Source organism: Chanos chanos, chromosome 10, assembly GCF_902362185.1.
Source record: "Chanos chanos chromosome 10, fChaCha1.1, whole genome shotgun sequence".
NCBI classification, from domain to species: domain Eukaryota; kingdom Metazoa; phylum Chordata; class Actinopteri; order Gonorynchiformes; family Chanidae; genus Chanos; species Chanos chanos.
The window spans coordinates 15,219,391-15,231,462 of NC_044504.1; the positions used below are offsets into that span (position 1 = coordinate 15,219,391).

At 38.7% G+C, this 12,072-nt stretch overlaps 1 protein-coding gene across 1 annotated transcript; it reads left to right on the top strand.

Annotated features, from left to right (window-relative positions):
* The first annotated feature begins 577 nt into the window (after nucleotides 1–577).
* Nucleotides 578–7,826, top strand: hhipl2 (HHIP-like 2). Its single transcript, XM_030787383.1, has 9 exons — nucleotides 578–949; nucleotides 2,296–2,948; nucleotides 3,207–3,350; nucleotides 3,550–3,881; nucleotides 4,128–4,254; nucleotides 4,629–4,774; nucleotides 4,874–4,955; nucleotides 6,601–6,683; nucleotides 7,273–7,826. The coding sequence occupies exons 1-9, from the start codon at nucleotides 578–580 to the stop codon at nucleotides 7,824–7,826; spliced, it is 2,493 nt and encodes an 830-aa protein (XP_030643243.1).
* The last annotated feature ends 4,246 nt before the right edge of the window (nucleotides 7,827–12,072 follow it).

Genomic DNA, 12,072 nt, shown 5'->3' on the forward strand with positions numbered 1-12,072 from the left:
TCCATGGCCTATTTGTGAACACAGAATATGGCTTACAATACGTGCACCTCAGTGTTTTTCGGGGGATATTGCTTAAGAGTCTTTTAAATGCATTGATTTCGCAACTACTACTACGAATAAAATCATCATCATCAACAACAACAACAACAACAACAACAACAACAACAACAATAATAATAATAGCATAATAAACAACTTTATCCAAATATAGCAGCTCTGTATTGTTACTTATATATGCCGACTTGGAATAAATTCCAGATACGGTATAACCCACACATTTCAGCCTCCTGCAAAGCTCCGTAACAGATGACTCTTCTTTACACATGCACACGCACGATCCCATGCGGTCTAGGGAAGGGGAGAACGCGCGCGCAGTGACAGCCTTCGACACGCTACCACAGACACATGTACAAACTCTCTCTCTCTGTCTCTCACTCACTCACACACACACGCACACACACACGCACGCACGCACGCACATACACACACACACACACACACACACACAGAAAGAGAGAGAGAGAGAGGCATATATATAAGAGCAAACAGTTAAGCTCTTTCTTAAGCACACGGCAAAATGCCGGGACAGAAGAACTCTCCCGGTAATGAAACCGCAAGCTGTCAGAAAGATAGCTTCACGCGTGCACAGGTAGAATGGGACCAGACGTTCCCCGTATCGTGTCTCTCACGGAAAGTTATCTTAACCGGTTTTTTACTCCTTTTGCTAATATTTGTGCGGTGCGCCTCTGGTCACCCGCAATGTTTGGATTATCGACCACCTTTCAAACCCCTATACCATCTCGAGTTTTGCAACCATTACGAGAAATTTGGTTGCTGTGATCAAAAAACGGACAACATAATTGCTGAAAGGTACTGGGATATAATGGACTTACTGGATGACCAGGGGTATGAACGTTGTGCTGACTTGGTGAAAGACATTATGTGCCAGGTATGTGCACTTAGGCTACATGTCAGACACAAATTCCACAGAGTAACAGTGTTTAATGATTTCAAACGTGTCTTTATTCAAGTTTCTGTAACCTTAGATGATCCGCTGGGATTAAAACGACCCCATGTAGAACTGTCATTTGCACTATGCACATACTGTGTTCTTCCTCTGTAACTCGCAAGGGCACTTGCAGGACAGACAGCTGAAGAAGAGCTGCGCTCGGTGCACTCATGTACTGGACGAACCAGTTAAAAAAAGGAGTTTACTGTGATAAGTGTACAAAAGAGAAGGGCAGCATCGAGTGCATCAGCTGTGGGAAACTAATGTGCAAAAAACATTATTTTAGAAAAGCGTTTACATTAACAGTTAAAACGGATGATTAATTGGCTTAGACCGCCAATACTTTGGCAAAACCGACCTTTACGCAGTTCTGTTTGTGCAAAGTCACATAAACAGTGTGAAATTTGACAACAACATAAATGTTGATTTTTATTTCAGAAATTGATTGCAAAACACAAGTTTACATTTGGGGTCATTTTGGCTCCACTGTATCAAGGCAGTTAACAAACTCTCTGGGCCTTTTAGTGTTAATACACCTGAATAAAATCCTAAAAATCCATACTAAATACTAAAATCCATACCACTGTTTTTTTTTTAATGGACATTTGTCTAGAGCTGTTTTAATGTTGTATGCTTATTAGTGTATGTACCGACTTTGGAAAATAATGCTTGCTCCAATGGTTGTTCCAATGGTTTTCATCAGTGACTCATGGACATTGATGGATGAATTTAACTGTTCCCAGTATTGTTTGCTGAGGTAGGCATTTAAGTTCACTTGCTGAATGAGAGAGTAGGTAAATATGATATTCGGATTTCTCATTATCATCCACTGTGATTTTCTGTTGGAGGAAGTTTAAGTGTCTTACAATAAGAAGTAAAGGAGTTCACTGTGTTCTACATTGAAATGATCAAAAGATCACACAATATTTCAAGTAGGAAGTTAGATCTCAAGGCAAGAATTCAAGATTTTAGTGTTGAAGATTATTTGGCTGTAAAGGAAAAACAGGTTAAAATTACAACCCAGGATGGTACGCTGTTCTCCTGTACAAATACTGATTTTTTTATTTTTTTTTTTACTGATCATATTTACCCCTTGTGTTTTCAAATATAAGTTAGGAGTTTTCTCAGCATATAGAACTAAGAATGACACAACTGTTGGAACAACTCAGCTATGCATTACATTATGCATACAGTGTTAATTCAGCTTCATTCTTCATTCTTCTTCATTCGAACTTGCATTGTAAATTATCAGTGATAATTTTGTCATTGCCTTGTGTACTTTACAGGAGTGTTCGCCTTATGCTGCCCATCTGTATGATGCAGAGGATCCCTACACTCCAATACGCCATCTCCCAGGACTCTGCTTCAGTTACTGCTCTGAATTCCATACCAAGTGTCACTCTGTGGTCAAGTACCTGACCGACAGCAAAGTCTTGCAGGAGTCCTGTGAGAAGGACCGATCCAGGTTCTGTAACCTGATCAACTTGGCAGACCAAGACTACTGCTACCCCAACGTGCTCAAGAACACTGACTTGTATAGCAACCTAGGCAAAGTGGTGGAAGACCCAAAGGGTTGCTTGCAGCTCTGCCTCATGGAGGTGGCAAATGGTCTGAGGAACCCAGTGCTGATGCTCCACAGTGGTGATGACACCCACCGGATGTTTGTGGCCGAGCAGTTGGGCTTTGTATGGGTGTTCCTGGGTGATGGAAGCCGTGTGGAACAACCATTCCTTGACATGAGTGGAGAAGTGCTGACCACACCCTGGCTGGGAGATGAGAGAGGCTTCTTAGGTTTAGCTTTCCATCCACACTATCGTGATAATGGACGCTTTTTCATCTATTACTCCATCCTGATGAACAGCAAGCTGGAGAAGATCCGCATTAGTGAGATGAAAGTGTCCACCCATGATATGAACAGGGCAGACCATAACTCTGAGAGGTAAGGGCTATTGATCCAGAGAGGATGATGCATGGGCAACCCGTACAACCAGTACCACCAGTACAAGAGCTGAATAGCACTTTCATCAGTGATACTGATGACTTACAAAAACACTCACATCTGTCTTGAAGATTATTTGCAATAAATAATACATAAATCATTAAATGATTGTGCGGATGATATAGACTGTGAATGTGCACCGTAGAATTTCATCCTGAAGTGGCACTTTGTAAAAACATTCTAATGTCTCATTTTCAGAGTTATTCTTGAGATTGAGGAGCCTGCAGCAAACCATAATGGTGGACAGCTCTTGTTTGGCCAAGATGGATACCTGTACATCTTTACTGGAGATGGTGGAAAAGCAGGAGATCCTTTTGGAAAGTTTGGAAATGCACAAAACAAGTGAGAATTCACTTCTGAATCACAAGCAGTTTATATCAAGGAATCCATTTAATTTTCTACACGTTATAGTAGCAGAGCAATTCTAAAAGATAATAAGTGCTCAGTCCCTGTTATTTCAAGATTGTTAGCCCATACGGGATGTTCAGCATGAAAAAAAATTACATTTTCTACAGGTAACTTCTTTGTTTTTTGAGCTCAGGAGTGCCCTGTTGGGGAAAGTGCTCCGCATCAATGTGGATGGTAGCGGTAGGGATCGAAAACCATATCGGATTCCTCCCGACAATCCTTTCATACGAGACCCAGATGCTCGGCCTGAAGTTTACGCCTATGGTGTGCGGAACATGTGGCGATGCTCCGTGGATCGGGGGGATCCAGTTACCCAGTATGGGAGAGGGAGGATATTCTGTGGTGATGTGGGCCAGAATCGATATGAAGAGATTGACATTATTGTAAAAGGTGGAAACTACGGGTGGAGGGCGAGAGAGGGATTTGAGTGTTTTGACATGAAGCTGTGTCAAAACTCTTCATTAGGTAAATCAGCAGAAGCTAACATTAAAAAGCTTGGTTCCTGACTGTATTCAGTCAATGAATTGTGGAGGGAGGGAAGACACATGTACATTTTCTTCTGAGGACTTTTAGTAATGTCACAGTAATTGCTGCACCCACTGATATAATTGTATTGTTAAAGTACACATTCTTATCACTTTACTCTGTGACATACAAAGCATAACTGAGCCATCTCATCATGTGTTTAAAGATCTCTCCTTGTTTTGACAGATGACATTCTTCCCATATTTGCTTATAGTCATCATGTGGGGAAGTCAGTGACAGGAGGATATGTGTACAGGGGCTGTGAATCACCCAACCTCAATGGCCTTTACATCTTTGGAGACTTCATGAGTGGGTATGAATGAGGACTCTTACAAAAATATTCTAAGTAATAATTTACAAAATGGCACTCCCACTCTTTTTGTTCGTTTACTGTAAGGAATCACAGTATTCAAGATGACTATAGACCATTCAGTGTTGTAGACTATTCAACTGACTATACTATTTTGCTCTATTTTTTAATACCATTTGAAGACAATAACTCATTCTTCTTTATTAAGGACATATGAAAAATTATGCCAATGTTAGAATATCTGAGAAGATAAAAAGTAATAAAATATCCCAACATGTTACCAAAACTTTCTATGAAAACTGTTAGAAAGTTTAAAAAGTGCTATGTAAGTCAGTTTAGAGCTTGCATGGCTCCATTTACTTTTGTTCGGGAACTAGACGGCTGATGGCCTTACAGGAAGATAAGAAAACAGGAACCTGGAAAGAAAGAAATGTTTGCATGGGTGATGCCGTAACCTGCTCCTTCCCTGGACTGATCAATCATCACCACAAGTTTATCATCTCATTTGCTGAGGATGAAGCTGGTATGTTGTCTTCAAGTGTGCTGCACCTGCATCTGCAACTGCACTGCAGCAGATGGAATTTATTTGACCATTTTTTTCTGTCCTTTTTATTATATATAGGAGAACTGTATTTTCTTGCCACCTCATACCCAAGTGCAATGTCTCCCTTCGGCACAATCTACAAATTTATGGATCCATCTAGGTAAAGTATCATTTGTATAGTTTGCGGTGATTGGAAATGTGAAAACAAAGAGACTGTACTCATAAGTCATTGTGAGTGAGTGACTGTGATGTTTAATTCTCAAGGCTGGCTTTTTGTAAATATGGCATTTAAAAATAACGGCAGTGGAAGTTTTAATTGTGATAGCAATTATATTTTTGAGCCAGCTGTTTTACAGTGTGAATCTACAAATGAAAGACACTGTCACCACTGCCCCCCCCCCCCCCCCCATCAGTAGCTAGTACATATCCACAGTGAAGTAAGAAAACTAGGTGGTGAGCAATGATCTCTGCAAGAAAAGCTATCTGTCTGACATAAGTCATTATCTGTTTGTTTACCTTTGGCTTCAGAGAAAGGGCTGGGACATGAGATTTGTTCTTTTTTGCCATATGTCACAGGTTGGAAAATTCTATTAAAGGAAATTTGTTAACTTAGTAGAAAACCTTAGTCCTCTTAAAAGGAGGAAAGAGCAGGGGTGCACGACGCTAAAACAATCCACCACTACTTTTGCCAAGGGTCTTGTTTTGTCACAGCATGAAAAATGCTTTATTAACAAAACGACCAGTTAATCTTTGATGTTATGTTTCCAGCTTATGAAATTCTGTGCTTAATGTCTACTTGGGCACATACAGAAACCACAGGATCCTTTTCACGACCATGTCAAATCATTTTTGAACTGGATTAGCAAACACACTGGAGTGTAAACATTCCCATGTGTGGCCAAGTTTGCTTTGCAGATATGACACCATGCCCTGTGATGTAGAGGGTCTTTACTGTTGAAGTCATTTTAAAGAATCACATGGCCTGCATTCTTTCCTTGGAGATCTGGAATCTCTGGCTTGTACATCAGCCAAATGGCCTTTCTTCTCTGCTTCTGCAAAGCATGGAGAATTATATGCTCCTGAGCTTGAAGCTATATTTACTCCTCAAATTAACCCAAAATAATCATAACAATATTTACCTTATCAGTGAAATAAAGCATTTTATGATAATCTTACATGCTATGAATGTAAATCTAATATTTTAAATTCATCATTCAAAAACTTAAATTCAAGATGAGATCTATTCAAGATTCATGTACTTTCTGATTTGATATTTATATAAGATATTATCAGTTTGAAATGTTCTGAGGCAGATTTTCTCTGGATATTCTGAGGGTTCCCAGTGATAGGGCTGTTTTTGAATATTTGTGCTGGCTTATCTGCACATTTGAAATCAATCGGTATAATCTCTTCACCATACCATGGTCACAGCTGAGTCCTGTTCCCCAGCAGTACGCCAAAAAAGCCCCGCAGAACCTATTGTTCTTTTATAAATCCTGCCGTATGATTTATGAATTGATTTACAGTAGTGTTCCTTGGTGCCATTTCCTTATGAGTGCAATGCCATGGCATATGGTGATATTACTTTTAATACTAATAGTGAGCACGCATTATAGTGTCAGGTACTGGATTAACTAGTGTTTATGAAATCAGTGGTCATGGATATTTTTTCAGTCAGGGATGTTACGTACAGTTTGCAAGCTGTATTTTTTTTTGTTAGAGTTCTTACAATTTCTAGGGAGCTGCTGCAACGTATGTGAAAAATTTCACATCTGTTCCTTCCCTTCCATTACCTCTGCTTATAGACGAGCACCTCCAGGAAAATGCAAGTATAAACCACTTCCTGTGAAGGTCAAAGGGAAAAAGATGCCATTTGTACCCAGAGAATGTAAGTCACTCTGTACTGGCCTTGTCTTATGGTCAGTGACAGGTCTAAGGTTAAACAGGGTTTCCATAAGATATATTTCTAGTTTTAACAGTTCCAAATGCTATTTTCCTTTGGGCTTAATGTGTTAACTACACAAGATTATGTGCTGTAGCTGTTGGGAGTATTTTTAAACATCAGTGGTTGATTTACCCAAAAAAAAAAGAAAAAAAGAAATTCTTTTAGCCAGTCTTTGAAGACAAAATTAATCTTGAATATAAATGCCGCCAACTTCTATTATGGGATAGAAAGAAATATTCTGTACTTTCATGCAATGGCAATTTGTCTGAAGCAGAATGGAATGGGAGGTTGGTCTTTTATATATGTTATCTGTTTATAGTGCTGTTAACAACCTGTTTATCCTTCTATAATCCTAAAATGTTGGATTATGTTGTTAAAAAATATAGGCAGAAGGGTTTCTAAGCAAACAGGTAGACCTTTGATGTGTGTAGAGGTGTCCTCTATACAGATGTATACAAGTGTATGTTGGAAGAGAATTGGCAGAGGTTGAACTGAATTAATGGATTAAAAAAAACCCTCTGTGTATTTTCAGTAACTGTGCTGGACATAAATGAAAAACCCACACGACCTCCACTAAAAAAAATCAAATTTACCACCACCAAGCCACCTGTCACAGGCCAGCCCTCCCAAGCTTCACGTACTACAGTTTTCCAGAAAGCCCTCAACCAAACTATGCCAACCAAAAAACTACAAAAGAAAATTAAGAATATGACTACGGACAAGGCTCAAGTCAAGATTGCCACAGGACGTTCTCAGGTAACAAAAACTGTTCCTCTCAATCAGAAAACAATGACCCAAACCAAGAAACGTATTGTTGAGAAAGGTAGGAAAAAACAGCCTCTCCTGCCTAAAGTCACCATGAAGGGCATTTCTAAAGGACAAAAAACCAAACCAATAAAATCAACAAAACCTTCAAAACTGTCGAAACCAGCCACCTGGTTTCAGAAGACTAAAAAGATCGGTAAAGGGCCCCAGAAACCTCTGAATCTCAAATCCAAGATGAACTCTCCCAAAAGAAGCAAGGACAACAGCAGAAAGCCAAAGAGCAGTTTTATCAAGTCAAAAGTGAAGAAGTCTGACATTTGACAGTTGTAAAGCATGCTCAGGTACATGCATGATTCAACAAGTGTTACTTAAAAATTAAAGGAGATTTACTTCATGACCAAAAGTTCTATCACTTAACCTATCAACAGTGAATGTTCAGGAAATAATGTTGTTTAAGAAATGTACCCTGAAAAATCCTGTGCCACGTCTTTTGATTCCTGATCTGCATGCAGCGTGAAGTTTCTTCAGATGTAGGTCTTATTTTGGACTGTGGTTTGGTAATTATTGCACGGCAGAGATTCTTATGTTATATCCAAACAAGTTTAAAAATGGAAATTCTATGTGAACAAGGAATGCATGTTTCATAAACATGATTCTTTGAAGCCAACATATATAAATATATATATATATATATATATATATATATATATATATATATATAGTCAAAATTGCACTTATTCAACAAACACATCAAATACAAAGTTTTAACTCAAAAAAAAAAAAAAAAACTAAAAAAAGAATACAGAGATGTGGGGTTTGTCTCAAAGCCACAATCATTCCGTTGAAAGTTGCAGTAAGCTGGGGACTATGACTGAATCAAAACCCATGTTATGGAGGAGCCCACAAGATTCTCACCATTTTCAACAAAGTAGAAGCCCATATTTCGAAGTAAATGATCATTTAAAAGTAGGAAAATACAACAAGAATCCATGTGCAGACATACTTAATGTCCCCTTCCATTTTATGCACAATTAATTATAATGCAATATCATAATATGTGTTAATCTGTGTTTTAAGTCAAATTTGTGTAATATTTCATTGAATCATTTCATTGGAACATGAATGAGTTATTTTACTGATGAAGTGTCACCAGCATCAGCAAATGATTCCCCACATGTTTCCAGATTTTAAGTGTTTTTGTTGTTGTTGTTGTTGTTGTTGTTGTTGTTGTTTTCACAAATCTTAGCTCAGAAAGACAGAGGCCCAGATAGTGCATTTCTTTACTGAAGAAATATCTTTACTCACATACTGTGTCTATCCTCTCATTAAACTACACTTGACTAGGTGGTCATACCAAGTGGAATGTTTGCATTTTCCAGACAAGCTGAGACCAGACTGACTGTGTTTCAGTCAATAGGAAGAGGTTAATGATGGGGTTTTAGGAATTGAACTATGGTATGCTCACTGCACACTTCTTTTTTGAGTACAGAGATATATTTTCACCTCAGCCTTGGATGGTTGCCAGACATGGTGAGAGAAAACATTTGAAAATAAACACTTAAAGTTTCAGAACCATTTTTACATTATACAATTTGTGGATCACATTGAAAAGTAAATGCAAGAGTTACCTTGAATTCTTTCTCACTTTGGGATTTAGAGAGTCACTGCACAGAGATCACTGCACAGAGCTCAAAGCAGTGAAAAAATTCTTCAGTACCGTCTCAGGACAGTGTCCCTCAAACAAATAAGCTTTGGTATCCAACTTACAGTCTTCTATTTAAGGCATACTTGTCATCCACTTTGAGGCCTTGTAGCCATTTTCCAATGCTCTACAAGTTAAACCAAGCTATGGTTTTGAGATATACAGTGATGTGAGAAAGAAAGCACATCCTCTGTGTCTTCACATATCAAAATATAAATAACAGTCGTCTGGTCCTCACCAACTTCTAAAATTAGACGAATCCAGCCTTAGACAATACTCAACAGATTTCACTGTCACTATTTATTCAACAAAAGTACGCCAAAATGCAGAAGACTTGTGGGAAAAGGTAAGTACATCCTCAATATTTCCACTGGAATTAAGAGGGTAATTAGCAGCCAGGTACTGCGGCTCAAATGCACTTTATTAGTTGATCATCTGGCAGTGTGACCATGTCTATAAAAGCAGAACTTTTAACACTTTGGTGGTCTGGATCATTCAGGTTTGTGGAGATACCATGTCAAGGAGAAAGGACAGCAGTCATCTAATAGAAGCAATTGTTGTGAGTTATAAGCTCACTTCCAAACAGTTTGAAATTATTCCACAATGAGAAGGATTATTTGTGAATGGAGAACATTCAAGACAGTTGTCAATCTTCCCAGGAGTGTTCCAGCAAATTCTCTCCAAGGTCAGATTGCATAATGCTCAGAGAGATTGCAAAGAATCCAAGAGCTACATCTTAGGGTCTACTGGCTTTGGTTCACATGTTAAACGTTAAAGTTCATGACTCTAGGATCAGAAAAAGACTGAACAAGTATGGCTTTCATCGGAGGGCAGCCAGGAAAAAGCCCCATCTCTCCAAAACGAACACAGTAGCACAGCTTAGGTTTAAACAGTTGTGTCTGTACAAATCACAAGATTTCTGAAACAATGTTAGCGTGGAGATGTTTGGTTGTGATGCACAACACCATGTTTGGAAAAAACCAAACACAGCATATCACCACAAACATTTCATACTGCCAAGCATAGTGGATGGAGGTGTGATGATTTGGGCTCATTTTGCAGCTGCAGTAACTAGGTACCTTACAGTCATTAAGTCAACCATGAACTCCTCTTTATACCAAAGTATTTAAGAGGCAAATGTGAGGCCATCTGTCCAACAGCTAAAGCTTGGCTGAAACTGGGTCATGCAACAGGGAAATAATCCCAAACACACTAGCAAATCTACAACTGAATAGCTGAGAAAGAGAAGCATCCAGGTTTTGGGATGATGAAGTTAAGGTCCAGACCTCAACTGCACTGAGATGCTTTGATGGGACCCTAAGTGAACTGTGCATAAACAAATGCCCTCAAACATCAACAGACCAAAGCGATGATGTGATATTACAGCTGATGGTGATTCTACAAGCCAATGAACCATGGGGTGTGTATACTTTTCCCAACATGGCTTTTGCATGATGGCTTATTTTCTGTTAAATGATGAGATAGTGAAATCTGTTCTGTGTTTGTCACCCAAGGTTAGATTTAACCACTTTTGGGACCTGGTAAAGGCCAAATGTTCATTCATATATATATATATATAAATATATATATATATATGCTTAAAGTCATAGAATTAAAAAAGGTGTGCTTTTTTCACATCACTCTGGCTGTTAGTATATCATGGTACGATAACTTATGTCATTTTTAGATGTAGTACACTGATCAGGAGAGGAGGCTATGCATAGTGATAGTTTCATTATAGTTTCTTTAAAGAGTTTTAATATAGCTTCCAATTCTTCAAGGCATTAACCTCTTTATACTCAAAAGCTTGGTGTACTTCACTTAAATTTTGTGATTATATATCTTTAGCTGAGGGATTCAGGGACTGCTCTTCGTGACTTCAGACACTAATAACTGAAGTGAAAGGTGTGGAGAAAGCTTCAGATAAAGGCAAAGCTGAGATATGACTGCCATAGCTCTGACCCTACAGAGGGTGGGCTAAACCCCTGTCAGCTTTGCGAGATATTTCACACTGTTGTGCCACTCTCCGTTCTGACTAAATATGATGAACTCTCTCGGCCAACTACAGGCTGAATGTGGATTGTGTATTTGCTTGGTCTAAATGAGTGACAAACATGCCTGGCTCAGCAGTTTGTCTTGTTAATTAAATGTGCAGTAGGTTTGTCTTGGATTTTATTCTAGTAACCTGCAAAAGGGTGTGTGGGGATGCTGATCCATACATTCAGACTCAGTTTGTAATGACGCTGGAACAAGATGGTCTGGAGTCACAACAACATTTTAGCTCACCGGTATACCCCACAAAGCAGGATTTCTCAGAGAATGTGCATAAAAACTCAACTGTTCAGCAGATGAACACTATCCCAATTGGATACTTTTGGCTTAGGTTACTGGCTAATGGAGAAATCATGGTTCATGGAAGAACTCCCTGGGGTATGCCAAATGCTATAACAGCATCTTTAAAGACTAGCGTTCTGAACTTCTGAATAACGGTTGCAAGTGAGGAGAAACAGAAGACTGGAATTCTCTCATTTTAGATCTGATTTGAAAGACCTGCTTTTGAAAAAGTAAATAAATGCTGAGCACTCTTTATTAGAATTATTTATGTATTTCTTGGACTCTTATTTTTTTCCCCAGAGACAACTGAATAGCTCATTTATAACTTCTCCTTGTTAGGTTCATTTATATGATCCTATTCTTAGGACAAGGTCTAAGGTAGCATGTTTCAGATTAAATAATATTTAAACAATTCTTGTTCCACAGTAACTACCGAATTACCTGAAGGATTTTCAGCTTTTTCTACTTAACATCAATAAAACTTACGACTGTCCGAATGGTGACCTCTAAACAAAGAGAGTGCTCATATTA